This window comes from Enhydra lutris, unplaced genomic scaffold, assembly GCF_002288905.1.
Source record: "Enhydra lutris kenyoni isolate GAN:26980312 unplaced genomic scaffold, ASM228890v2 scaffoldscaffold26, whole genome shotgun sequence".
Taxonomy (NCBI): Eukaryota; Metazoa; Chordata; class Mammalia; order Carnivora; family Mustelidae; genus Enhydra; species Enhydra lutris.
Genome location: NW_019154110.1, coordinates 16,820,019 through 16,847,583, shown reverse-complemented (window position 1 = coordinate 16,847,583; position 27,565 = coordinate 16,820,019). Strand labels below are relative to the sequence as shown.

The 27,565-nt window shown below is 42.7% G+C and overlaps 2 protein-coding genes across 5 annotated transcripts; one reads left to right on the top strand and one right to left on the bottom strand.

Annotated features, from left to right (window-relative positions):
* Positions 1-1,715: 1,715 nt before the first annotated feature.
* LOC111151785 (phosphatidylcholine transfer protein) lies at positions 1,716-26,000 on the top strand. Of its 4 annotated transcripts, none has more exons than XM_022509983.1 (6): positions 1,716-1,876; positions 16,556-16,673; positions 19,460-19,539; positions 22,491-22,662; positions 23,604-23,671; positions 24,779-26,000. In XM_022509983.1, the coding sequence occupies exons 1-6, from the start codon at positions 1,736-1,738 to the stop codon at positions 24,842-24,844; spliced, it is 645 nt and encodes a 214-aa protein (XP_022365691.1). In that variant the 5' UTR covers positions 1,716-1,735; the 3' UTR covers positions 24,845-26,000. The 4 variants fall into 4 exon arrangements, with proteins under 4 accessions (XP_022365691.1, XP_022365693.1, XP_022365694.1 ...); XM_022509985.1 differs by lacking the exon at positions 1,716-1,876 and adding an exon at positions 4,939-6,650; XM_022509986.1 differs by lacking the exon at positions 1,716-1,876 and adding an exon at positions 9,325-9,399.
* LOC111151413 (probable ribosome biogenesis protein RLP24) lies at positions 1,978-15,878 on the bottom strand. Its single transcript, XM_022509406.1, has 4 exons — positions 15,811-15,878; positions 12,914-12,984; positions 4,259-4,888; positions 1,978-2,093 (listed from the first exon to the last, which is right to left on the bottom strand). Exons 1-4 carry the CDS (start codon positions 15,876-15,878, stop codon positions 1,978-1,980), a joined length of 885 nt encoding a protein of 294 aa, XP_022365114.1.
* Positions 26,001-27,565: the final 1,565 nt, after the last annotated feature.

Genomic DNA, 27,565 nt, shown 5'->3' with positions numbered 1-27,565 from the left:
GGTGTATACTCTTTATTTTCAGTTAAACTGTATATTTAAGACTATTTGTGATATATTTTGCCCAGAATTTCCATGTTTGAGGCCAGGAGCTTCAGCTGTCATGTTGTTGGAAGTTCCTCTAGAGAATGTTTTCACAAAGGAAACAGGATGGCCTATTAAAATAGGGAAGTGCTAAAGGAGAACAGGCTGATTTAGACCTCTCTCCAGGTCTTTTCTAGACTTCGGAGGTTGCACCAAATAAAAGCTATTTGCTAATATGATTCTTTCCTTTATTAACTATAATAAACATGGGTATAGATCTCAGCATATCCAAATATATGTGTATTGACTTGCCGAGCCTAGTAGGTAAACACACTTTTAAGTATGTTTGATGCATGCAATTTGAATTTCTGGTCTTATATCTCATATCTTGCACAGTGTCATTTACACTCTCATGTTTTTATTAATCTGTTGTTATACAGTGATAAAGGTGCAGCTTCATCAAAGCACACCTTTATAGTGGGATTCCTTGAAGATATTTGAAAATAGTTCATAGCCAATGGGTTTTGATGAAATTGCTCTATTCAAGCAATTGCATTTTAGTTTTAATACAGTTTATATAAAGGAGAACTTAAAAGGCATTCTAAAAACACTAGGAAAGTATGTCTCTCATTTCTTGTGCATGCAGTCTAGGAAAATACCACATCCCTCCTCCCATCCTCATAAAACAAAACAGAACCAGCACTGAATTGAATAAAAGAGAAACTTATCTGTACTGCCACATCTGATCTTATTTCTCTTCTTGGAAATTGGCATGAACATAGTTTGTCCTCAATTGCAAGTCTTTACGTTTAGAAGGAGAAACATTTCAATATAGTAATGTAAAATAAGTGTAATTTTTTATTGAAATTTACTTACTTTGATAGGCGTTGCCCAAATATGGGCAAACATGTTCTGGGTTTATGTTATAGTGTCACCTCCTCAATTCTCACTGGTTGCACAGTTCTTACCCCATTTTATGGATTAGGAAACATGAGTTTTCAGAATTTATTGGCACCCATGTGGTGTTATATTATTTAAACTACCTACTTTATCCAAAGCCAAATGCAGTGTGCTCGTAGGACATATAGTAATACCCCAGAGTCTGAGGGAACAAAAAGATCTTCGAGCATGCAGTTTTAGCATCTGATCCTTGAATAGCACTCGTGCTAGCATCTAGCATGCTTGAGATTTTCAAGCATATCTGCTCTGTCCATCTCACCTCCCGAGTGTACCCATCACCTCAGAGACTTTCCCTACCTTCTTCAGAGAAGATAAAGAAGGGACACCCAAGCAGGTTTGGAGGGTATGGGGGTGGGGAGGAGTATGAGATGGGCTACGGAGAGGTTTCTGAAGTGACATTAGTTTCTTTCATTTCCCTTCCGTCGAGAGGCTTCCTCACTTCCCCAGCCCCTCTGTCCTCCCTCACGATCGAGTCCAATATTTTTCCGGTTTTACTTCCCTTCAGTCCTTGCAGTCTCCTGCTCAGCCCCGCCCGCCCCTCTGAGCCCGCCCCTCCGTGACCGCCCCTCCGTGACCACGCCCCTCCGTGACCACGCTTCCCCCTAGGTTCCTCCTTCCCCGTAGTCCTGCTAGCTCCCCGTCATGCCTCTGTTCCCTGCCAATCACGCTGGACCACCCTCTCGGCCCGCCCCGAACGCACACCCCAAAGGTCAGTGGCCTCGCCGGCGGGCGGACAACCGGGGGCGGTGGAAAGATGGAGTGTGCGTTTGGAGGCTTCTCCGAGGAGCAGTTCCAGAAGGCCTGTGACGAGCTCCAGCAGTTCGGGCGGGTCGGGAATGACTGGGAGCTGCTGATGGAGCACGAAGGTTTCAAAATCTACAGGCGGCTGGACGAGGTAGCACCTGGCCCGCTGGAGGAGCCTGGATTGTCGCTCACCAGGGGCACGCTTCCCGGGGAGTGTGGGGTTCAGGCCGCGGAAGTCAGGACCTGAGTTGGTCACGCGGAGCTGGGAAGAGCGAACATAGGGGGCAGTGCCTGCAGCTGACTGCCCCCTGCCGCTGGGAGGGCATCCAATTCAACCTCGGGTCTGAGGGCCGAGGGGGAGTGGTCCTCTGGAAGTTAAGCGTGGAGTTAAAACATGGATTTCCTGAGTCTTGGCCCCATGCACTTTCCTGCAAGGGACGTAGATACCCCTCCCGGGTGGGTGCCACTGGTGTGTGTGGGGGTGTGTGTGTGGGGTGTGTGTGTGGGGGGGTGTGTGTGTGGGGAAAACCTTAGGGTTTGCATATAGGTGGCAAGGAGACTGGACTTCTCGGAGACTGGCTGGGTATGCAGGATGATAGTGTGAGTGCCAAGCAGCGTGCCTGAGAAGGAAGCTACTGTCATCTCCCATTTTAGTGGCTTGTTTCTGTTCACGGCTGCCGCATCTTTGCAAGATGCACTTAATATGTTCGTCTGAAGCTTTAGGGAGAAAGTTTAATTTAAAGGGCAGGAGGAATGGAGTTGGTTATTAAGCAAGTCGCCAGGTGCTCCCAGAGGCCTTTGAAACCAGGTAGCTAGCTTTGAAACTAGGTAGCAAGCTATCCAGGTGGAAAGATTGCAGTGCACCTGAGATCTGTTATCAGTTACCCTGTGATAGCAGCTGCATGACGCACGGGTTAAAAAGTCACCTTTAGGCAGGGTAAGTGAAATCAAGGCTGAGAAGTAAGGAGGCATTCTGAGTGGGTGTGTAGCAGAGCCACAGGGTGTACAAGATGAACAAGCTCACAGCCCAGAGCAGGGAGAATTAATTACTGAGTGTAATTTCAGTCGTTCAGTCCAAAAATGGACATCTTTTCAGACAAAATCCTTTATTCTATTTCATTTTCCTTACCAGCAACATTCAGGCATTTGCCAGGTTTTGTCAATGTGACTGCTCAGACATTCTGATAACTGGCCCACTTCCCTTCCCTCTTCTTTCCTTTGTGGCTGCCACTTCGGATGCTACCTCTCACCTAGAATTGCCGTGACCTCTTTAACTAGTTTCCTGGCCTTCCACCTCTCTGATCCCTTCCCTCCTACATGTTACAGTCTGCTCAATCACCTGAAGAAAAACCTGTGGTCTTAACCACTCTGCTTTCAGAGGCACTGTTGGTTGCAGAATTAATGCTAAGAATATCTAGTGTAATAGCTCACACATTGCAGGCTTTCTTATGTTCCAGGAAGTGCTTAAGTGCTTTATAGGTATTGACCTACTCTCCACGTCAGTCTTTTTTTTTTTTTTTTTAATTTTTATTTTATTTAAATTCAAGTTAGTTAACTTGAATATACTGTAGTATGGTTTCAGGAGTACAATTTAGTAATTTATTCCTCACATTCAACACCCAGTGCTCATCCTAGTGAGTACCCTCCATCACCCATGTAGCCTATCCTACCTACCTCCCCTCCAGCAGCCCCAGTCTCTTAACAACAGACTCTCTTATTGTTTGCCACCCTCTCTTTTTTTATTTTTCCTTGCCTTTCCCTTTGTTCATCTCTTTTGTTTCTTAAATTCTACATGAATGAAATCATGGTATTTGTCTTTCTCGAACTTATTTTGCTTAGCATAACACACTCTAGTTCCATTCATATTGTTGCAAATGGCAAGATTTCATTCATTCATTTTTTTTTTTTTTTTACTGCAAAGAAAATTTATTTTACATATTGCCAGCCATGAATTTTTGTCGTTGGTTCACATAAATCTGCCTTAGTGCCACTATCTAAGTGGCAGGACCATTTTATGTCCACACTTGTATTTACAAAGAGAATTTTGATGACTTACATAAATGCAACTCTGAGTGGGTTTAACAATGGAGATGCAGTCTAACATCCATAATGACAGCAATGTAGGAGAGATGTGTTTTTTTAATATAATTTTTTAATTTTTTTATAAACACATAATGTATTATTAGCCCCAGGGGTACAGGTCTGTGAATCGCCTGGTTTACATACTTCACAGCACTCACCATAGCACATACCCTCACCAATGTCCATAACCCCACCCCCCACTCGCTACTCCCCTCCCCCCCAGCAACGCTCAGTTTGTTTTGTGAGATTAAGAGTCTCTTATGGTTTGTTTCCCTCCCGATCCCGTCTTGGTTCATTTATTCTTTTCCTACCCCCCAAACCCCCCACATTGCATCTCCACTTCCTCATATCAGGGAGATCATATGATAGTTGTCTTTCTCCGATTGACTTATTTCGCTCAGCATAATACCCTCTAGTTCCATCCACGTCGGAGATACGTGTTTTTAATTACCTTTCATTTGCGTGACCTTACTTAAGATATAAATTGATGATTTAGAAGTTCTTAGTCTCCTAAGGAGATTTTCAAAAGTGCTTATAGAAGGAGTTAGTGAGATTTTTAAAAAAACATCTTCCATGTCCACATCCTGTTGTAATTTCTGCACCATTTTTTCTTCCAGGTGCTTTTCTTTGCCTGCAGGAGGGTCCCAGATAAGATGAGTGTTTTGCTTGACTTCTTTGATATCCTGAACTTTCTCTAATTCTTTATTTTTCTTTAATCCGTTCGTTATAAATTTAGCTTGGCGCTTCTGTTTGATCTCTTCAACTCTCTTCATTGCAACAGTAGTTTTATTCCACAGCTCTCGCTGGTATTTGACAGGTTCATTTCTACGTTTTTCAAATTCAAATAAATTATCCACTGTAAGCTCTTTACCAGCTGCTTTACGGAATGCTTTAGTCCACCTGAACTTGCGAGGATTCTGCTTCTTTTTAAAGTTTTTATGACACTTGGATTTACAGAATCTGAACACCTTGCAGTCGTTGCGAACAAACATCATGCCATGGCTGGAGTAAATAGGGCCTGAACAGAAATGACACCTCTCCAAGATTTCATTCTTTTTGATGGCAGAGTAATAGTTCTTTGTGTATATTTACCACATCTTCTTTGTCCATTCGTCAGTCCATGGACATTTGGGCTCTTTCCATATTTTGGCTATGTTGATAATGCTGCCGTAGACATTGGGCTGCATGTGCCTCTTCCAGTCAGCACTTTGTATCCTGTGAATAGATACCTAGTAGCCTCACGTCAGCCTTAATGTCAGATACTGTAATTCTCACCTTTTTTTTACCTATATGAAAAGGAGTATGTGGCGAGGTTGATTGCTGAGGGTTTGAATTGGAATCAGAGCTCAGCTTTCCACTTCCAGGCCTGTGCTATAAATAGGCTCCTTCCTGCTCTCCCTCTCTGAAAGAAGGCAAATGCTGCCATGTAGGCCATATAGATCTTTCTCACCTTATGATGGGTTTACATCCTAATAATCTCATCATAAGTTGAAAATATCTTAAGTCAAAAATGCATTTGATACACTTCCCCTACTAAACATCATAGCTTAGCCTAGCTGATCCTCACTGTGCTCAGAATGCTTTCATTAACCTACAGTTGGGCTAAAACATCTAACACAAAACCGATTTTATACTGAAGTGTTGAGTATCATGTAATTTATTGAATAGTGTACTGAAAGTGAGGAACAATGATCGTATGGGTACAGAACAGTTGTATCAGTTGTCGACCCTGTGGCTCACAGCCCCTGCGCAGCAACAGGAGAAGATACTGTACCACATATCACTAACCCTGGGAAAGATCAAAATTCCAAACTCAAAGTACAGTTTCTATTGAATTCGTATTGCTTTTGTGATTTTGTAAAGTTGGAAAAATGGTAAGCTGTACTGTCAGAAATTGTTGACTGTACTGAACTAGTTTGGGTCCAACTTACATTTCCAGCTTTATTTCCCTGACTCATCTCCACATCCCCTGTCCTCTAGCCAGCCCAGACCACTCTACTCTTTACCCCTCCAATGGACCTGTGCTCTTTTGCTTTTGTGCCTGTGAGCTGAGGCAGTGCCTGGCTTCGTACTGTGTATTGTTTTCATTGTGTATTTTTCCGTAGCAGAGCCCGCTTCCCTCTGGTGGGGAGGATTTCAGTGGTCTTTAGAATAGCTCCCACCCCTACTAAGCATTGTATATGTCTTATTTCAACCTGCTCTGAGATGAGGGAGGGGGGTCATGCTACACTGATGTAAATCACAGGTGCTCCCAGGTAACTGCTCTAAAGTTTGAAGGGCCATGGGATTCTAGTAGGTGTGCCCTTGGGCCTCAGCAGCTAGGATGAAGGGCCATCCATGGCCACTTTGAATTCCATCTGTATTAAAATAGCAAGCGGCTCTGTTGGGTCAGGGTATGAGCCCTTTCCTAGAATCCTTACTGGGTTCTAGCAGCATTATTTGCTGCCTGGCCCACTTTGCTTAAAGCTTCATTTTCTTTCCAGGTTGACTCCCATGTTTTACCTTCCTCCCAGAAAAGAATTCCCTCTAATTTCTAGTTAAGAAATCTTTTCATCTGAATACCACACCTTATCAAAAGTGAAATCACCTTGCCCCACACTCTGGGTAGACCTGCACCTATCTGCCCCAAAGCCCTTTATCTGTCTTATGTGCCAGTGGTGTTTAATTCACTCTTCATGTTACTGTTACATGTCTTTTCTTCTACCCACCCAAGCCATTTTACCCACATGAGTGCATATGGCCTTGGGTCCTCAGGCCCAAGGTCCAGCTGGGGGTCAGACCAGAAGACCGGGGGCCCCTCTGTCAATCTTCATCTTGATTAATCTACCTGACCATTTGTGCAGGTGAGTCCAGGTAAGGTTTTTTCTTGTAGTCTTTGCTTTCCAACAACTGGGATAAACAGAGTGGACTTATCTGGGACCCTTTAATGTTGAAGGGCCACCAGGGGGTCCCTAACTTTCAAAGATGCTGTATTAAGCCTTTTGCCTCAACCCCATCAATATCTGCTTCATTCATCCTATTTCTAAAGAACCATCTAAAGATTTTGACTCTATTGAGATGAGTGCCTTGAGTCCCCCCGTCTTTCCCCATTTTCTTGTTAATTACTCTAATATTTTTTTAAGATTTTATTTATTCATTTGACACAGAGAGAGATCAGAAGTAGGCAGAGAGGCAGACAGAGAGAGGGGGAAACAGGCTCCCCACTGAGCAGAGAGCCCGATTCGGGGCCTGATCCCAGGACCCTGAGACCATGACCCAAGCCGAAGGCAGAGGCATAACCCACTGAGCCACCCAGGCGCCCCTAGTTACTCTAACTTTTCTTGGCATCTGTAAGACCCATAAAGGGAAACTGAGAAGGGTAATCTGGTAAATCTTCTTGGGTTGCTCGAGTTTTGCAGGAGTAAATTTACATGTAGTGCCCATGCAAAAGGGACCCTCTTTATCAAAGTGTTTATCATGATTTGTGTAAGGAGCATGTTTTTTTTTTTTTTTTAAGATTTTTATTTATTTATTTATTTGACAGAGAGAGAGACAGAGAGAGAGTGCACGCACAAGCAGTGGGGGAGGTGCAGAGGGAGAGGGAGAAGCACGCCTCCCACTGAGCAGGGAGTCAGATGCAGGGCTCGATCCCAGGACCCTGGGATCGTGAACTGAGCCAAAGGCAGACACTTAACAGACTGAGCCACCCAGGCACCCCAAGGACCATATTCTGTAGATGACTATCCGCATTGTAATAAAGCCAGGCCTACATCTGGATCATGTTTAGCCATTTATGTCGGTCCATTGTGAGCTCTGATGATGATCTATTATTACGTGTTTTGAAAAGGTTGAAGTAAGTATAGAGGCATTTGAGTTTTCCACTGTAACAATTAAATTATATTTTAAAATTAAAAAAGATTATAGCTTTTTTTAAAAGTAGATAACTAATTCTGAATCATGTTCTTGGATAGATGGCTACTTTCGATATACAGTATTTTGATACTTTTTAATTTCCTCCTTTCCTATTAAATCACAGAATTTTTGGACTTTGAAAGTTTCTTTGAAACCATTCTGTCCAACACCATCATCTTTTCTGTTCACTTCTTTTCTGTACTCCCTTTGCCTGCTCTGTTTCCATTCTCTTTTCTCTTTTTCTCCTCCCCAGGTGGTAATATGAATAACTTACCTTTACATGGTGATTTAATTTAATGCTATCACGTGTAAGTTTCCTTTATCCCTGTAAACCAATCTGGAAGGTAGGTAGGGACAAGCTTATTTACCTATTTTATAGTTAGAAATAAGACCCAGAGTTGTGAAGTGAGCAGCATGAGACCTTGTGACTGGTAACTAGACACGAACCAGCCTGCTTTGGTAAGCTCAACACCAGATTTACAGCTTGGTTCAAGGCAAGAACTACTTTCTGGAGACTGGGGGAAACCAGCCCAAAGCTGCCATGTGGTATTATGGGGAGAACATGGGTTTTGGAAGCAGCTTGTCCTGGGTTAAAATCCCCATTATGTCTACTATCATTCATCTTTACATTCAGAGAATGTTCATCAGATGCCTCCCATCCCTCACAGGCACTGGGGATAAGCAGTGAATAGGAAGACGCACCCACTGTTTGAACGAATGACACTCACTGATGAGAATAAACGCATGGTATATAATGAAATGTTGGGTGAAAAATGCTATGAATAAAGTAAACTGGGATGAAGGGATAGAGAGGTGGTGTGGCAGTGGTAGCTGTGGGTGATGTGATGTGTTTAAGATGAGGGAATCTGGAGAGCCCCTCTGCAGAGGTTAACATTTGAGTGGAGATAGGAATGAAGTGGGAGATGGCATCATGCAACTTTCTGGAGCAGAAACGTACCAGACAGTGTTTGTCAAAGCTCACGCACATTAGAATCACCCAGGAAGCTATAAAGACATGATCACCCCATCCTGGATCCCAGGTTTAATTGATCTGGGTTGGGGCTTGGGTAGTCCTTTGGAAAAATTCCCCTTTCATTATTGGGGCTCATCTACTCCCCCCCCCTACTTTTGTGTGTGTTTGAAATGCTTCATAATAAAATGATTTGTTGTTGTTTTTAACATTAAGGCTTCCCATGAGATTCAAATGGACATGCTGGGTTTTAAATCACCGTGGTGGAGGGAATGCTGAGTGTGAGTCCCTAAGCCAGGCTGAGCTTTTTAGCAGGGTGATAAAGTTACTTTTTCTTACAAAACAAGGACAGTATTTACCTTTCAGGATGATACTGACCTCTCAACAGTCATGAAATGAAATGATATATGGCAGTGTGGTACTCAGACTTCAGCATGCAGCAGAATCACCCACAGGGTCTGTTAAAATTCAGAATCCAGACTCCACTCCCAGTTTCTGGTTCAGTGGATTGGTATGGGGCATGAAAGTTTGCATTATATTTCTTTTTTCTTCTTCTGTTGGTGTTTTATTTCTAACCAGTTGCCAAGTGCTGCTGAAGCTACCAGTCCAGGGACTACACTTTTGAGTATCACCGATGTATGGGACATCCAGCATGGTGTTGGGGGACGGAGTGTGGGGGTTCTGATGTCAAGAGGAGGGGAGTACCTTACAGAAGATGTAGAAATGGAAAGGTGAGAGTGGAAAAAAGGAATATTGTAAGACAAAAGCAACGTCCAGTTGAGGTCTCACTCTTCTTGATTTTTAAGTTAGTGGCCACTTGGGAGTGAATGTTGACCTCTGAGCTGTGCTGAGCAGTCAGTCCTGCGGGTAGAGGAGGGCCACAGGCCACTTACAAAAGCATTCCCAGTGATCTGCAGTCAGGTCTTGTTGGAGCTTTGGGCTGTGTTACCATCCCAGTGGACCGTGTGACATGCCAACAGACAGTCTGAAAGCAGTCTGCAGGGCTTCACATCCTCAATTTAGACCAAGCGAATAGTGGTCTGAGCTGATCTGGTTAATGGCTTGACTTCTTAACATTTATAAGTCTGAACGTGTGGCACTGTGCGAAGCGACTGTCTGCATTGTGCCTCTGTCCTTTCATCGGGTCTTCTAATCAAAGAGTGTGGTGAGGAGCAGACAGTTCTTTCCCAGGAACTGTTCTTTTCAATGCTGTGCACCTACTGAATTACAAAACCCCAGCACTCTTAGGAAAATTGTGTTTAGCCAGGCTGAGTAAGAGAAAGTCTGGCCTTTCAGAGGGAAACACAGATTAAACTCCCACAAGAACAGATTTATCTCCATGGATAAAAAGTTTTCAGTACCACCCCCACAGGAGATATCATGATCTGATTTGCGTCATGAGTGTCTCCCAGATGCTAGGACAGTTCTGCCCCTTCTCTCACCTTTCTGCCTCTCTGCTAAGGGAAGAGGAGTGACCACCATGAGTGATAGAACAGTTATTGAACCTGAGACACTTACCAAGTCATATTTTACTAGTGGGCCATGTCTGAGTGCAGAGCACCCATGTGTGGCACGCTTCTGCCTGGTAGAGATGGAGGCCAGCTCTTATGCTCTCTTGCTCATGCTCTCTCTCCCTCGTCCTTTTCCATCTTCCTGAGCACACAACTGGTTGGATGTGTCAGAGCCTCAGGTCTTCCCCTCCTCACTTCTCTCAGGATGAACATGTGGTATGAGACTGTATGAGAATGTTGGTACCAAGATTTAAATTGGGGGGATGAGAGTAGAGGGGTTAGGACATCCCCTTCTGTCTCTAGATATAAGCCAAACTTTGTGCCCTCACCCTGTCTTTCATCAAATTCCTATATGGGATTCACAGGAGGTGACTATTAATAAAACTCTGATTGTCTATGGGCCTTGGGCACCCTTTGAGAGGAGAAGTGACTTGCCAGTAAGGATCTGGACATTCTGGATCCTTGGTCATGATACCATACCAATATCAGGGTGAACCAGGGCTGAACTGGAGCAATGGAGAGTGAAATAAGGTTCTTGCTTCGTCTTCCAACCTTCTTTTGATATCAGAGTCACCATGTGTGGGCAGAAGGAGAATTCTAGTGGACCTCCAGTGGGAATAGTTTGTTTTTTCACAAGCTCACCATCCCCTGACATTATTTTGTGAGGCTAGTTTATCCTTCAGAGAAATTATGCAAATGAATATATTCTTTTTTTTTTTTTTTTTTAATTTATTTTGACAGAGAGACAGCATAAGAGGGAACACAAGCAGGGGGAATGGGAGAGGGAGAAGAAGGCTTCCTGCTGGACAGGGAGCCCAACGCGGGGCTCCATCCCAGGACCCTGGGATCACAACCTGAGCTGAAGGCAGACGCCTAACAACTGAGCCACTCAGGTGCCCCACAAATGAATATATTCTTGTAAGAAAGGGAGCATCCGGGGCACCTGGGTGGCTCAGTTGGTTGAGCGACTGCCTTCAGCTCAGGTCATGATCCCAGTCCCGGGATCAAATCCTGTGTAGGGCTCCCAGCTCCGCGGGGAGTCTGCTTCTCCCTCTGACCTTCTCCCCTCTCCTGCTTTCTCTCACTTTCTCTCTCCAATGGATAAATAAAATCTTTTAAAAAAATTATATATAAAAAAAGGGAGATCCATGCAAATATGAATCTTTGAATTTTAGCCTGGGACTTTTAGTGTGTTTTTAAGACCCAAAAAAGCTTAGAGATAGACCTAACAATCTTATCTTGCCATTTAGTTTAGGATAGACATGTTTCCATAGCTACCTTTGGGTTAATGAAAAGAAAACTCCAAATTATTTGTCCATGTACTCATTCAAGTGGTCTTTAGGACCTGTTGTGTACCTGGCATTATGCTCAGCCCTGGTGATACCTGATGAGTAAGACAAAGTTCATACCTTCAAGAAGCTTGAAGACAATAAAACAGGTACTTTTTATGTTATGTAGATCTGAGTTCCTGACTTATCATTTTTTTTCTTTGAACATCTTTTAACATTTCTTCCATAATAGGTCTCTGCTGATGAATTCCTTCAGTTTTTATTTGTCTGAAAAACTTATTTCTCCTTCACTTTTGAAGGACAGTTTCATTGGATATAGAATTCAAATTGATGGCTTTTTACTTTCAGTATACTATATATTTTACTCCACTCTTTTTTTACATGGATGGTTTCTGATGAGGTGTCTGGTGTAATCCACATGTATGTTCCTCTATAGGTCAATTTTCTTTTTCTTTTCTGAGTTTGAATAAGATATACTTAAGACTTTTTGGTATTTATCTGGTATGGTGTACTTTATTGGCAGCTTTACTTTGAAGGGTGGTCTAAGTCTACATGGTAAACACCCATGTGACTCACAATATAAATATGAATCTTATGACACAAATCTTCCTCTCTTATATGTATCATTGCAATACCACAGGAAACTGTACTAACAGCAATTCAATGGGGTTTATTTTTCTCACTTAACAAGTAGGGCAGAACTCTGGAAAACAGTATAGGGTTTCCTCAAAAAGTTGAAAATAGAGCTACCCTATGACCCAGCAATTGCACTACTGGATGTTTGCCTTAAAGATACAAATGTAGTGATCCGAAGGGGCATGTGCACCCAAATGTTCATAGCAGTGATGTCCATCCACAATAGCCAAACTATGGAAAGAGTCTAGATGTCCAGATGTCCATCAACAGATGAATGGATAAAGTTAGATACACACACACACACACACACACACACACACAGGAATACTATACAGCCACCAAAAAAACTGAAATCTTGCCACTTGCAACAATGTGGAGGGAACTAGAGGGTATTATGCTGAGCGAAATAAGTCAATCAGAGAAAGACAATTATCATATGATCTCCCTGATATGAGGAATTTGAGAAACAAGACAGAGGATCATAGGCAAAGGGAGGGAAAAATGAAGCAAGACAAAACCAGAGTGAGAAACAAACCATAAGAGACTCTTAATCTCAGAAAACAAACTGAGGGTTGCTGGAGGGGAGGGGCGTGGGAGGGATGGGGTGGGTGGGTGATGGACATTTGGGAGGGTATGTGCTATGGTGAGCGCTGTGATTTGTGTAAGACTGATCAATCACAGACCTGTAGCCCTGAAACAAATAATACATTATATGTTAATTAAAAAAAAAAAAGTAGGGCAGAAGTCAGTGGTTGCTGGCACTGGTGTAGCTGATCAGTGATGCCAGTAAAACGCTTGCGTCTTTTTACTCTTTATCCTCATGTTGATTACCTCTTCATTACAAAACAGCTGCTGCAGCTCCAAATATCCATATTCAAACCTGCATAGACCACCAGCAAAGTTAACTGTGTATACTGCCACAGAGGTTCTCTTAGCAAGAAAGAAGGTACTGTATGCTATGCAAAATCTTCTGTTTCTTCTGGTTATTGTATTCTACAGAAGATATTTACTGATTCTCTACCACTGAATAATTTTTACTTTATTTATAAATGGAGCATTACAAAAGTATACACTGTGTTTTACAACATGATAAAGAAATGGAGACATGCTTAGAAATGGTTTCTGGAGGAGCTTCAGGAAAGGCAGTAACCTCTTGCCTAAACTTTTTTGGAATCATTTATTGAAGTACTAGTAATTTTAGAGACATATATGCAGAAAGATTTTATTTCTAATTTTTTTAAATTTAATTTTTTTGCGTGTGTCCCAAAATTCATTGTTTATGCATCACACCCAGTGCTCCATGCAATACGTGCCCTCCTTAATACCCACCACCAGGCTCACCCAACCCTCCACCCCTCTCCCCTCCAAAACTCTCAGTTTGTTTCTCAGAGTCCACAGTCTCTCATGGTTGTCTCCCCCTCCGATTTCCCCCAGCTCACTTCTCCTCCCCATCTTCCAATTTTAAAGAGACCTTACACATCAGTAATAAAAACTGCCCCAATCAAGCTAAGTTTCATGCTTTTCCCTATCAAATTGTTTGTATAAACAATGGTACCCAGTCCTTTTGAGATGCTCCTGTGCTGCTGGCAAGAATATAAATTGGTACAAACTTCTTAAAGGTTTATAAGCATAAAGAACCTTAAAAGGGTAATACTCTCTACCCCCAAACTTCTAAGGAAGTTTTTGTAATGAAAAAATTAGAATTATGGACAAACTTGGTCCATATGAAATGATAGATTATTCCAGGAATATTTATATTTTAAAAATATTGGGAATGTTGACTCATGAGAAGCATTAAATTAGGTTTGATCTCTCCATAGCTTGTTAAAAATAAGAATACAAGTTCAAACCATATCATTCCCATTTTGTAACATACACAAGTATTTATGTGCTTAAGTATGTCAAATATTAAAGTAGGTCTTTGTGGATTATGGAGTTACATGCCATTTTTATTTTCCGTACTCTCTTTTTTTGGCATGTTCTACTTCTCCTATAATGAATATTATTTCTACAGTTATAAAAAAATTCATTTTTTAAAGACAATTTGCTGAGATCCTTTTTAGAAAGAAATAATGGGTGAAAAAGTGCCTTGATCCAAGAATTTGGGTGGCCTCTACATTACTTGAAAAGAACATTTAACTGATAAGTGAGGGAAGTGGTACCAAGTATTTTGTTCCTCTGGAGTCCTGGCAATTCTCAGTTCTGCCACGAAGGGAGTGTTTAAAGGAAATTGTAACAATAGTTCATTCTTCTGTATTCACGTAAATCACATTGTTCTATTTTTCTCTTCCTAAGAGGGCTTTCTGTTTTTCTTTTTTGTAAAATGTATAGGACTGAGGTCACTTAGGTCAGTGACTAAATTCAGAAGGGGGAAGGGAACACTTTAAGGAAACAGTTTGTCTTAATTTATCCAGATAACCAGTTAATTCATGTGAGCTGAGATGACCATCTCAACACATACTTATCCCTTTTGCTCAGTCAGTGTGTACAGAAAGTGGGGCCCCAATATGTTTGAACAGGGAACTAATGGTCTCTCTTCCAAAGATGATTTATAAACAAGTGGGTATATATAAACCCTCACCATCTTCCTGTATGTGTAGGGGAAAGGACAGAAGAGAGAAGGAGATGTTTCTCCTGATGTTTGCCCTTCCTTTGGGATATCCATGGCACAGCCCGTGAGGGGTTCAGATCTACTAGTTTGTCATTTGCTGGTTGGAAACCCTTGGTATAAAGTCATATACTTCTAGATCTGGAAGAATTTTATGAATTCAGTTCCAATGCCATCTTCCATTTCTTACCAGGTATTTTAATGTATCTGTGAGATTCCTAAACTGGGACGTGTTTTTCCCTGGGTTATACTCCCTGAACTAGGAAGCACTTGCAGCCTCAAGATCTCTAGAAAGCTTCACCATGTTTACCTCTTGACTTCATGTAACTCCTTGGCATTGGGTTTAAGAGGATAGTTTTATTCATGTTCACTAGTCAATAACATTTCTTTAGCACGTGGAATAATGTGTCACTCTAAAAGCATCATTTTTATTTGCTTTTGCATGGAAAAGCCTTTGGTTTAATCTTAAGGACAGAGCCTTTAGGCAAGGGGAGAGTCAGGAATTGTTAGCTGCTGTTGGACAGATAATGAAATGTGTAGTATGGCCTACTCCAGCCCAAACCCTCACAAAGGAGGATATGGCCTCACCTGAAAAAAAAAAGGGGGGGGGCAGGGGAAGACTCTCTTATACTTTCAAATCTAGAAAGGTTTTTTATCCCCCACCGAATAAAGGGGAGTAATGTGATTTGACGCTGCTGTTATTTCCTTTATACACAAATTCCTTAAATAAAAAAGAAGCTGTTGAAAAATTTTGTCTTGGAATTGATAAAAACAATGTGTTGGGTTTCATTATGACCTGTGGATGTCCAAAATAGTAACCTGTCCCCCTGAATGCTAGCTGCCTATATGACACTCTCACTGGGATGTTTAATAAGCATCTCAAACTCAAAAGTAGAATTCTTGATTTCCCACAGCCCACAAATCACCTCTTCCCAACTTTTCTCTGTCTTAGAGCATGGAGCTCCCATGCTGGGTGTTCAAGCAGAGGTTCTAAGACGTAATTCTTCTTTTTCTCTTTACCCACAGGCAATCTGCCAGCACTTCCTGCTGACATTACTTCTAAATATATCCCTAAATCACTGCACTTCTCTCCATCACATTGTCACCTCCTCGTTCAGATTCCCATCATCTCTTATCTGGACCATTACACTGGTCTTCAAATCCATCTCCTTGCTCCCTTATGATTACTTTCTACCAAGCATCAAGAATCATCTCTTTATTTATTATTCCCCCCAATTAAAGTCACTCATTGGTTTTCCTCAGTAGTTAGAACAAAATCCTTACCCCTTACCCTGGTTTACAAAGCCTTTTTGAAGTCTGCCTCCCATTACCTCTATGAACTCAGCTCCGACCATTCTCCCCCCATCCATGGTTCTCTGGACCCTGTGACTTTCTGTTCTTTCAGCATGCCAGTCCATCAGTCAGAGGGCTTTCTTCCTACCAGGAATGAGTTTTCCTTAATTTTCCATTACGGCTCCTAATATTTAGAATAAGATGTTCTGATAAAGGTTCTCTCTCATAGAAGCCTTTCCTGACCACCTAATTACATAGGGAAACCCCTCCCCACCAATCCAGGCACCACTAAATATAGAACTTTCCTAATATTCTATTCAAATTTCCTAGATATCATTTATAGCCACTACCACCACCAATGTCTACAAGCAAATATAAGACTCATGAGAGCAGGAACCTCATCTGCTTTTTCATCATCATGTCACCAAGACCACAGAGGATGTTGTCACTAATGGTGTTGAGCGTACAGCTGTTTTTCATATGCTGTGTAACCCAGCTGTCTCTCAATTTGGGAATCAATAGGTTATTTCTGCCTGTTCTGTTTTTATAGCAGACTGGACTTTATGCGTATAAAGTCTTTGGTATTCTGGATGATTGCCCACCGGCTGTGCTGGCAGATATCTATATGGACTTAGACTACAGAAAACAGTGGGACCAATATGTTAAAGGTGAGTAACACTTATTATTTTTTTTTTTTAAGATTTTATTTATTTATTTGGCAGAGAGAGAGGGGGACAGAGATCACAAGGAGGCAGACAGGCAGTCTGAGAGAGAGGGGGAAGCAGGCTCCCTGCTGAGCAGAGAGCCCCATGCAGGGCTCGATCCCAGGACCCCGAGATCATGACCTGAGCCAATAGCAGCGGCTTAACCCACTGAGCCACCCAGGTGCCCCGACTTACTGTTTTTTAAAGTCATCTAGAAAGTAGAATCTGTTGTTATTCTAGCCAGTAGAAAGCAACAGGTTTAATCTCTACTGTTTCATTTTTAATTTTGTCATGAAAGTCTTGAATCCTAGGCTGGAACATGTCTTTATGATTCCTTGCATACTCTCAAATGCCATTCTTCAGTTTGCTCCAAGGCCTACTTTGTTCTCACTGTAATTTTGTCATCAACCCATATATCCAAGTAGTCACAGAAGGCTTCTTGGAGGAGGCAGTGTTCAAGCTTTGTTTTGGAAGTTGAATCAAAGTTTTATAAACAACAGGAATGCAAGCAACAACAACAACAAACAACACAAAACAAGAACATGTATAGGAGAGAAAGTGAGAAGCTGAGAGGGTAAGGGGGTGAGTGGTTCGAGGCCATTTGAGGCCCGGGGAACAGCATGAGTAAAGCAAGGAAGGCATGAAACAGCATGGCATGTTCAAAAACTGAGCAATTTGGTTTTATTGGGTTGTTGGGGTAGCAGAATCTAGAGCTAGGGTGGGAGAAAGGTCAGATCCCCAGGGGCCCAGCTTGGCCACCAGGCTACAATGCTTAGATTTGACCCTGAAAGTGATGGACAACTAGGAAAGGCACGAAAGAGGTGATCCTCCTGTCGCTTAGAGCTGGGAGTGGCGTCCGCCATTCAGTCATGGAGGACTAGAACTGCAGAACTAGCCCTGGGCCCTGAAAAGATTCTTGCCAGAGTCAGGATGCTTGGTTGCAAGCAACAAGAACTTAACAAATGCCAGTGTGAGAAAAGGAAAAAGAGTATCGGTTCATGGCATTGAAAAGTCCAGGGGTTTCTGACCTCCAGGACACTGCATCTAATATTTAAATGCTTTTACCATCTGGATTCAGTTTTCTTCTGAGTTGACCCAGTTCTCAGGCAGATCGTTATATCATGGCAAAGATGGCCCCCAGATGATCCAGGCTTATAGTCTCACCATATAAATAACCCCACAGGAACAGAAATGAACATTCCACTTTTCTACTCGTGGTAGCCAGATTCCCACAATTTGCTGTCATGGCATCCTGTGGATGTTTGTCATGGTTTTGGTCTCTTAGTGTTTTCAAATACCATTCCTGTCTGGGGTGAATTGTGATGCTCCTCTGTTTAGGGGAGAAGCCAGATGTTCTCCGTCCCAGTCTCCTTAGCAGCCATGGTTCAATGGTGTAATACAGATGTTGCCAATAAGACAACATGCAGCTTCAATTTGAGAGAGAACAACATGAGCAAGCAGGGAGCATCATGATCAATTTTCTGGTGATGGTAGGGCTAAGCCTAGCCATTCACGCTAGGGTGTCTAGTCTAGTCACAACAGTAGCTTGGCTTCTCTGGTACAATCCTCAGGTCCTAAGCCTAACTCTGGTCCTTCTAGATATTTGTGAGTTACCTGAGAGCCTTTACTGAACCACTTTTTGGCCCAAACTTTGTTAGAGTGACAAGGCAAGACCCTGGCCAGATGCACCATCCCAGAACAAATGACTGGGCCATGTCTTGCTCATTTTCCCAGCCCTGAAATTAATGCTGAGTGAATTCTGCTTAAACTACATAGTAAGGAGGAGGGGAAGGATGAAGCCCTGGGGGAAAATTGGGATTGCTGGTCCGGGAAAGGGGAGGTGAGGCTGAGCATGCAAAGGTAACATGTCCACTTCTCCCTTCCTCTCAAGGGCTGTCGTTAGCCTCCTGTGGCACCAGTACCCTGGCAAGCTCTTTAATCCATGACTTGCTTCTAATAGATTTTCTTTAAAAAGCTGAATTAAATAATGCATTTCCCCTTCAGGAGCTCCTCAGGGGGTTCTCATGGTTATTTCAGCAGCCTTGGCTTAGCTCCTTCTCTAAATGGTTAGTTTGAAGCTTACTGCACAGCTTGGGGTCATAGGGTGTGCTTGTCATTGAATTCCTTTGCTTTCTCCAACTGAGAGTTGGCTGCTATTTGCACACAATATAATGATGGAATATTAAGGAATTCTGGTCCTTATAGCTGTGGTAAAATGTAAAGAAATAGGAGAGAAGGAAGACACCCAGGGTTTGCCACAGTTATGCCACTTCCTAGCTCTTTAGGAAGGATACTGCCATCCCTGGAACCTTCTTTTCCCAGCTGAACACACTAGACTGGGTGACTCAGTCCCAGGCTAGTTGTAAAAGGTCAAGAAATCTAAAGAGAGAAGGTCTCAAAAGCAAAACTATTGGGATTCTAGTGACATCTGGTGGTTGCCCTGATTTTAAAACCTGAACATTTGTTTTTGGATGCCTGATTTTGTTTTATTGCGTTCTTTTTGGGAATCTTGCTTGTGCTATACAGTGCACATATTTTGCTGAGTTGTTTTATTTTTTTATTGTGTTTTTATATCTACTAGACTCTGCCGTTGGGCAATAAACTTTCGGCATTAATGAATGTCTGATTTTTTCTAGAATTCTGTGCCTTACGAGTTAGTGGTTTATCATATCCTCAGAAGTCATCATACCTAGGCTTGTTAATTGGAGCCCAGAAGCTCCAGATACATTAACTTCTTTTGTTCTCCTTAGAACTCTATGAAAACGAATACAATGGAGAAACCGTGGTCTACTGGCAAGTGAAGTACCCTTTTCCCATGTCCAACAGAGATGTATCCTTCCTACTTGGCTTTCTAAGTGTTTCTTGTGCCCCTTGGCCATAGCCCAATGGTAGCATGCCTAGCAGGTGTGGACAGCATTGTCCTTGATTCTTGTAGAAGCATATGCTAAAACTGTTGCTTCTTGTGTGACTTTTGGAGACCTTAGTGTGTGATGTCTGGGCTTGACCATGTGGAGCCTCTGTGATTGTGGTCCTGGAGGGCAGCTCAAACTTTCCTGAGAGGTGTTCTAAGGCTTGAAATTTTGGGGCCACAGAATTGGGGACCTGGAAAGAACTTTTTATAGAGTGTTTAATATATTCCCTCAATCCAGAGGTAGAAGTGGGCACCCAGAGAGATAAAGTAATGGAGGCGTAAGTATAGATGATTATTGGCCAAGTGGGAACTAGAATTCAGGCCCCTACTTTCCAGCTCTCCCCTTCTCCCCTCCTGTTTTATTGATCCCACATGATCCCTACTTGACTGTTGGCTCTACAGATTGGGTGTATATTTCTTCCCCTCATTTACCATTAAAACAGTTGAATGGAATGTGGGAAGTTTTAGCTGACATTCCAAGGTTCTAAGAAGCCCTCTCAGGACTAGCCTAGGAAGGGGGATGCAAATCTGAGGACAGGCAGGGAGGGGGCAGGATGACTGATAGGTGAGATTTCCACTCCTTCACTGTCCTCTTCAATCACAGCAGCAGAGTATGTTATACACTGAATTTCCACAGAAGATCCTGTCAACAAAGGGTTGTGTGGATAAAAAAAAAAAAAAAAGTTTGGAAACCACCCAACTGGATGATCACTGGGATCTCTTCTAGCTTTAGCTTTGTATAAGTCTGTATTTCCTACATAATTATTCTCTAGAAAGAAAAGGAGTGTGTTGCTGTGTTTTATGTATATTGTTTGTATGTGTTTTTGTGTCTATGTGTTTTCCTTGGTCCCAACTAGATTATAAACTCTATAAGGGCTTATTTCTTGTTCACATACTGCTAGGTAGCTTGTACAACATATGGTATGTATTTCAACAAATTGTGGATTAAGTAATCCCTTAGATTTTATGTGGTTTTCCCTGATCCTGCCAACATCTGTGCAAAGTAAGTACCATCATCCTCATTTCACAGTTAAGGAAACTGAGGCAAAGAGAAGTCCAGAACTTTGCTCTGGTTAACAACTAGTGGGTGGCAGAGGCAGGTTTGGAAGCACATCCAGTTATTTCCAGAGGTGGTGACCTTGATCAGGCGGTGACCATGATCCCATCTCTCTGACCTCAGTGTGACACTGATGGTTAGGTCTTAGGGGTAGATACTTGGGACCACTTCAAGTTCTATATATTTGGCTTTCCAATACCACACAATCTGATGATGAGTTTTTTAATCTTACTATGTGCATGTCTCTCCACTAGTGGTTAAATTTTTGAGAACAGAGAATAGTGCAGAGGAAAAGAACATTCATTTGGAGCCAAAGATCCCAGACTGAATGTGAGCTCATTCTCTGATTTATTGTGTGACTTTGGAAGTCCCTTCACTTCTCTGGGCCTCAGTGAACTGGTGGTTCTCTGGTCATAAGCCCTCTGGTAGGCTGGACCTTCCAACTTTTTGAAGACTCTGCCAAGTTTTAATCAATACATCAGGTTGATTTTTCCTCAATGAAGTGTCAGGTGATACCTGTCACATGAGATGAGCAAGTTTTGAGAGAAAGCGGGACAATTTTTGTTGTGAGGAAAAAGTAAAAGATCTTGATGTCAGACATCCAGAGCCAAAGCAACATCATATCTCCCGCAAAACATTTAAGAACTTTACTTGTATGTCCCCAGAGTTGGGGGCAGTAGCATATCCTGCAGGGTGCCTGAGTGAGGGCTGGGACCTGTGGGTGCTGCAGAGATTCTGCTGTGGCATGGGGTTATGGTTGCTGCTGTTACAGTGAGTGTATTACGTTATACTTAGAATTTTTTTAAAAATTACTATTGTTTAGGCTTTGAATTCCTTCTAGTGTGAAACCTAAAATTCCGTTGAGATCTGTCCAGCTATGAAAGTCCAACTAGGTTTCGGAGCCAGATCTGGTTTTGCACTCAGGTTCCAGTTGAGCGATGGGATCTTTGGCAAATTTCTTTACTTCTTGGAGCTTTAATATTGTTATCTGTAAGATGAGGATACTTACACCAAATTCAGAGGGACCTTTTCAGAATCAAAACTGATGCTATATGTAAGGCTTATGGTAAGGGTTTAATAGATGGTAACTCTCACTGTTTCTTAGGAGTCAGTTACCTTCCCTATTATAGTACCATAGACATAGTGAGTCCTCTGTGTTTATAGAGATGAAATGGTTTGGTTATTCTTGGTGGTTAACCAATGTTAACCCAGAGAGGACTTCTGCCTACTAAATACTCAGGTTCTCATGCTCTTCCTCTGACCACTAGGTGTAAGTAACATTGCTTGACCATCCTCTGTGCATAGAGGTCACTAACCAGAGCTTTGCGGGAGGGCAGGACAAAGTGGAATGACTCCAGTGTTTATCGAGTACTTATTCTGCCCCAGTCTTTCTCCAGTGCCCCCACCAAGCTTGCCCGCTGGGGAATATAGCCCCCTTTCCCTACAGAAGGAAACTCAGCTTCAGAAAGGTTGAGTAACAAATGCAGAATCACACCGCTGGTGAGCAAGCAGTCCCTCGTATCTCATAGTGCCTTCTTAGAGAAAGGAGGAGTAGTTTCCCTGTATAATTGAAAGCCTCAAGGAATCATTCCCAAGTAGGTAATGCATGCTGTCAAATGAGAATATCAGGTTGTATGGGGCACCGTCTTTCAGTGCAGGTAGGGACACAGGGCTGAGAAATGGAGGAACCATGAAAGGGAGCAAGGGCCAGTTGGGAGGAATAGAATCATCTCACTTTGCTTCTGGCTCGTAGGGTTTCCTTTCGACCATCTGAAATGCTGGCATTGATATCATGCCTTGACTAACAGTATAGTACATCTACATCCGGCAGCGGCGAGACCTGGACATGGACGGGCAGAAGATCCACGTAGTCCTGGCCCAGAGCACCTCTGTGCCACAGATTCCTGAGAGGTCTGGTGTGGTCCGGGTGAATCAGTATAAGCAGAGCCTGGTGATCAAGAGTGATGGCAAGAAAGGGAGCAAAGGTGAAGCTGGGGAGCGTGTTGGCAAAACAGCTGGGGCCACCATTTGTAGGCCATACTGACTGTTAGGCATGTAAAATAAATGATGCTTATTCTCTGAGGTCAGAGAATGGGCACGAGTATAGAACAAACAAGGAATCAAAACCTGGGGAGAGACTTACTTCACCCCCCAGAAACCTGGCTTGAGTGCACGGTAGATGTTTAAATCTGACTCAGCCCATTCTTTATGGACTCCTGCATTGCCCAGAGGAAATCAAACCATGAGGTGTAGAAATTCACTTCAGGCTAGTTGTGGGGATACATACATCGGGCCTCGGGGGTAGGGTGGTAAGGGGGATGGCATGACTGCCCCTGAGGACAGAGCTCCTGCTCAGCAGACTCAGGACCTGCCTGCCTCGAGTTCCAGCCTGCACAGAGAAAAGCTGTGAGTAGAGCAGGGGCAACCAGCCACTCGCCCTATGGGAATCGGTGTGGCTTTGTGTGTGAGGCAATGTCTGAACCATAATTCTGAAGCTGTTCATATCTGTCACCTTGGACATGCCACCCAACTGCTCTGAGTCTTCATGTTGTCCTTTTTAAGTGGGGGTTTAATCTTACCAACTCCCTTGTACTATTAAGATAATTAATGAGAGAAATGATTAAATGAGAGACTATATCCAAGTGTCTAGCACTTGACAGGCATTTAATAAGTAGCAGCAAAATGTGCATGTGGCTATGTTTTCAAAAATGTGTGTGTATATATGTATGTACATAAACATATGTATATATACACCCACACACATACATATATACATATTCTGGGAGGCAAGGCAGAGGAGAGAAGTTCTCCTGAATCCCATGTTCCCTCCCTCCTTACTTTTGGGACCTGAAGATAGAGGGAGAATCTTTGCAGGGTTTATTGTTGTCTTTCTAACATTTTTCCTCCTCCTGATTTTCCTTTCTAGTTTTCATGTATTACTTCGATAACCCGGGTGGCCAAATTCCTTCCTGGCTCATTAATTGGGTCGCCAAGGTGAGATCCCAGGAGGCAGGCGGGGGGAAGTGTGTTTGACAAATGTTGACTTAGCCCACAGGACTGTCAGACTGAAGAGACACTGTTGTCTCAGGCCTAATGAGGCTCTTTTATGAAGCACCTTGGTTGAGTGACTACAGTTGGGACTAAGGGTGCCAACACCCAGGATGTGAAGGCTGGGACAAAAGAGAAGAATCCTTAGCTGGAATGTTAGACCTGCCCTACCAGCAAGACCCTGCCAGGATCACTCTCTGCATCCTCCAGATAGTAGCCTTTTCTTGTAGGAAAAATGAAAAATGTGCCTTTTGAACCTCTGTCTGCTTATGGAGGGAGGAATCTGACAGGCCAGCCTGGCTTGAGAGACAACCAGATGTGTCCAAGCTTGGAAGCCTCCAGTTTTGTTATTGTTGTTTTGTTTCTCTGTAAGGAGAGGGGACTGCAGTAGGGGCTGGATTGCTGGAGACTGCCGAAGAACCTGGCTTTATGGGAACCATTCAGTGCTTTGTAGGAGTCCTACTTACTGCTGGGAGGGCTCAGCACATTCCCTGGGAGACTGCAAAGCGCACAGGCTTTGAGTCAAACACGTGTGATTTTGAGTCCTTGTCCTGCTTCTGTCTGTATAATCTAGGGAAGCTGTTGATTTCTTCCCTGTGGAAAATGGGGACGGGTATTACCACCCTGTAGAGTAGTGGCAAGTAAGGAAGTATCTGGGGAATGTCTTGCACAATGCTCAGCATGAACTAAGAAATAACATAGTCTACCCTTTGCCCCACACCCTCACCAGTTCCTAATTCTGTAAAAGAAGTCCTTTCTATGATTACTAGGTTAGAATCCCAAAAGTCCAACCCAATACCATTTCCTGTGATTTTTCTTTTAAAAAAATAGTCTCTCAAAATCATCTTATCTTTTTACTAGCAAAAACCAAGATACGTAACCGTGTCTCACCTGTGCCTTGGGTCTTCTGTCATATTCTGCAGAAATCGGACAGGGGCCCTATTGTCATATTTATCATTCTCAGAGTCATCTTTGTTTACCTTTGCCATAGCCTAAAGAATCAGGAATAATGACCATGAAGACATAGAAGTGACAGTCTCCTTTGTTTTGTAGAATGGTGTTCCTAACTTCTTGAAGGATATGGCAAAAGCCTGTCAGAAATACCGCAAGAAAACCTAAGAAAGGAAATCGTGTGTCCATGGAACGATGATCTGGGAGTGCCACAGCCCACCGACGCTCAGCTTTCCTTTCACTTTTCTGTCTTCAGAGGCCTGCACACTGTCCTGCACGTCGTCCCTGAGTGTGTTTGCCTGACGCCTGGCTTCCTTTCCCACTCCCCACCCCGGGACTGGCTGCCTTCTCCCACTATTGAATATGGGTCAGATTAGGGAAACTTTTGCTTGTTTATTTAAAAAAAGGGAAGTCCTCAATAGAGAACACAGTCATTCCATTGTGCCATTTCAGGGGGATGGGTGGGCGGAGGAACCATGACAATGCAAGAGCAGCCGGTCCTGCAGAGCTGGCTCCTTCCCGGAATGTGGCTCCTCAAAACCCGGAAGGGGCTGCTGGGAGCCCCATCCCCTTCAAAATGGACTGTCCGTGCACCAACACTGGAAGACACTGGCTGATGTCCGTTTGCCTTATGCTTTGGTGTGCTGATCTGGCTGGGGTTTGAGGTGATAATCCAGGAGGTGTTTCTGCCGTTCCTACTTGTGGAGGATCATGAGCTGTTCTGATTTCAAACCATTCTGAAAAACACTGCAGGCCTAAGCACTAAATGTAAGAACCATTTTTTTTCTCATCATCCGTATCTGGATTTCTTTTTCCCACATCCACTGGTACTACCTCTGCATTTTATTGGAAACTGAGGCATCGATGACTCTGGCAGTTAGCAAAAGTCAAGATGCTCTGCACACAGCACTGTGATAAAGTGTCTTTCTAGGCAATAAAATGAATTTCCCTTCTAGAATGTTTAGCAATATTGAACAGATAATAGTTCACAGTCAGGGAAATATTAATTAGTGGATTAATTGACTCTACACTTTTTCTCAGGAATTCTACCTAAGTTGCCTGCCTCTTCTACTACCAAAATACTTCCTGTTTTCTGTTTTCTCCTGAATTTTGGTAAGGCAAAATATTGTGTGGCTAAAAGCACAGCCTTCATGATCTCAGGGAATAATTTTAACCACTGTGTGATGGTACTGAGCCTTAATTAGAGGTCACAGAAATTCAGGATGTAAATCCAGAAGCAGAGGATTTATTAAAATGGGACACATCAGACTATATGTCTTCTCTCTGGGAAAAATAAATTGAATACCAATAAATACAGAATGACTTAAAATTATCCTCCTTGCAGCTTTCTTCCTACCTTGTTCCTTTTGTGAGATGGAATCAGTAAGGTCTCAATTGTTTGCAGGGCACATCCAACCTAACTAATGAACTTGAACATAGGAATTTTAGGTACACCTGCATGCAAGGCCAGGTGCAGAGTGGCCTCACGTTCGGGTTGATACAGGTGCTCAAACGGACATTAAAATCTGGCGACGTTCATCTTCAGGTTATCTTTGATGTTGGGCTGTGTCTGGTGGCAGGACTGCTGCTGACAGCAAAAGGTAGGCCTGCATCTTCCCAGGCTCATGCTGAGCCAAAAAGACAGCATTTCTTCCCAGCAGATCCCACACCATTCTATGACTTTCTCTCAACCATGTGCCTGTCCCTTCCCTAGTCACTGTGCTCACATAGATAGATTTATGCAAATAACTGACTACCTCATATATTTACCAATTTAAAAAATATCAGTAATATTAACAGTAATGTACCTGGCATTTAATGTTAGGTAAATGAAATCTAAATGTCTTTTGTAATAGAGGGTCAGGTTGAAATTTTAAGTATAGAGTCACTGGAACACATGCACTACAGTTACAGTTTTTGAGCACAGAATCAACATGAATTGATGTCATGCAACCCATGTCTTTAAACAGCGTTTGAGAATTTGTTAAGAACTACAGAAATGCTACGAATATGGGGTGTCTAAGTATTTACAAAAAAAGAGAGTTTGCAATAATCAGTAGAGTTTTGACCTTTTGGCATTTACGTGTGCTAATCTGAAGACCACAGACTACACAGCATTGAAATACGAGGTTATGTGGGAAACAGAACCTGTGAGGCAATAAGCAAATGCCAGAGATGCAGAAAATGTAGAACTGGTGCTTTAGAGGTTTTCCTGATTCCTCAGGGTATGCCTCTCTACAAGGGCTGGGTGTATCATTTGGAATTTGGAAGTTGCAAATGTTGTACACTTGTTTTTCCATGCCTGTCTCTCCAAATAGATAATAAGATCTCTGTGGGTAGAAAGAGTTATTTCACTTTGATTATTGCCCCCTAGGGGACTACACAGTAGGCACTCAAATGAGTGACTAAATAATTTAGAGAAGATGAACTAAATGACACACACCCAGAAGGCCAGGTCCATCCAGACATGGAGGTTTAATTTGATTACCTTAAACAATAATTACTATTATTTAATAATTTAATTCAGGCCAAATTATTTCCCCAAGTCATCATTTTTTGGGGGAGGGGGTTCTAGATTCCTCAGGCTCTTTCTCATTGGTCCTTTATTTGTTAAAGGGTGGCTTCACTGGTATAGTTATAGGTTATTTTTTAGTGTTATGTAAAAGGCACAGTGTGGACTGAGTCCAGTTGAGATTAGTCAGGATCACTATTATTATTATTATTATTACTATTATTTTGAGAGAGTGTGGGCACATAATCAGGGAGAGGGGCAGAGGGAAAAGGAGAGATAGAATCTTAAGCAGGCTCCATGCCCATCATGGAGCCTGAAGCGGGGCTCCATATCATGACCCTGAGATTATGACTGGAGCTGAAATCAGCAGTCAGACA

What these genes read in the sequence shown, in the direction of transcription:
- LOC111151413 (XM_022509406.1), bottom strand. Translation starts at nt 15,878, where the DNA reads ATGGATTTGAAGACCAGTGTAATGGTCCAGATAAGAGATGATGGGAAT. An exon ending in CTGAACGAGGAGGTGACAAT is followed by an intron (nt 12,985 to 15,810) that starts GTGATGGAGAGA and finishes TGGTCTATGCAG; the next exon opens with GTTTGAATATGGATATTTGG. An exon ending in TAAGGTCACGCAAATGAAAG is followed by an intron (nt 2,094 to 4,258) that starts GTAATTAAAAAC and finishes CTTAACTTCCAG; the next exon opens with AGGACCACTCCCCCTCGGCC.
- LOC111151785 (XM_022509983.1), top strand. Translation starts at nt 1,736, where the DNA reads ATGGAGTGTGCGTTTGGAGGCTTCTCCGAGGAGCAGTTCCAGAAGGCC. An exon ending in TCTACAGGCGGCTGGACGAG is followed by an intron (nt 1,877 to 16,555) that starts GTAGCACCTGGC and finishes CTGTTTTTATAG; the next exon opens with CAGACTGGACTTTATGCGTA. An exon ending in TTCCCATGTCCAACAGAGAT is followed by an intron (nt 19,540 to 22,490) that starts GTATCCTTCCTA and finishes CTAACAGTATAG; the next exon opens with TACATCTACATCCGGCAGCG.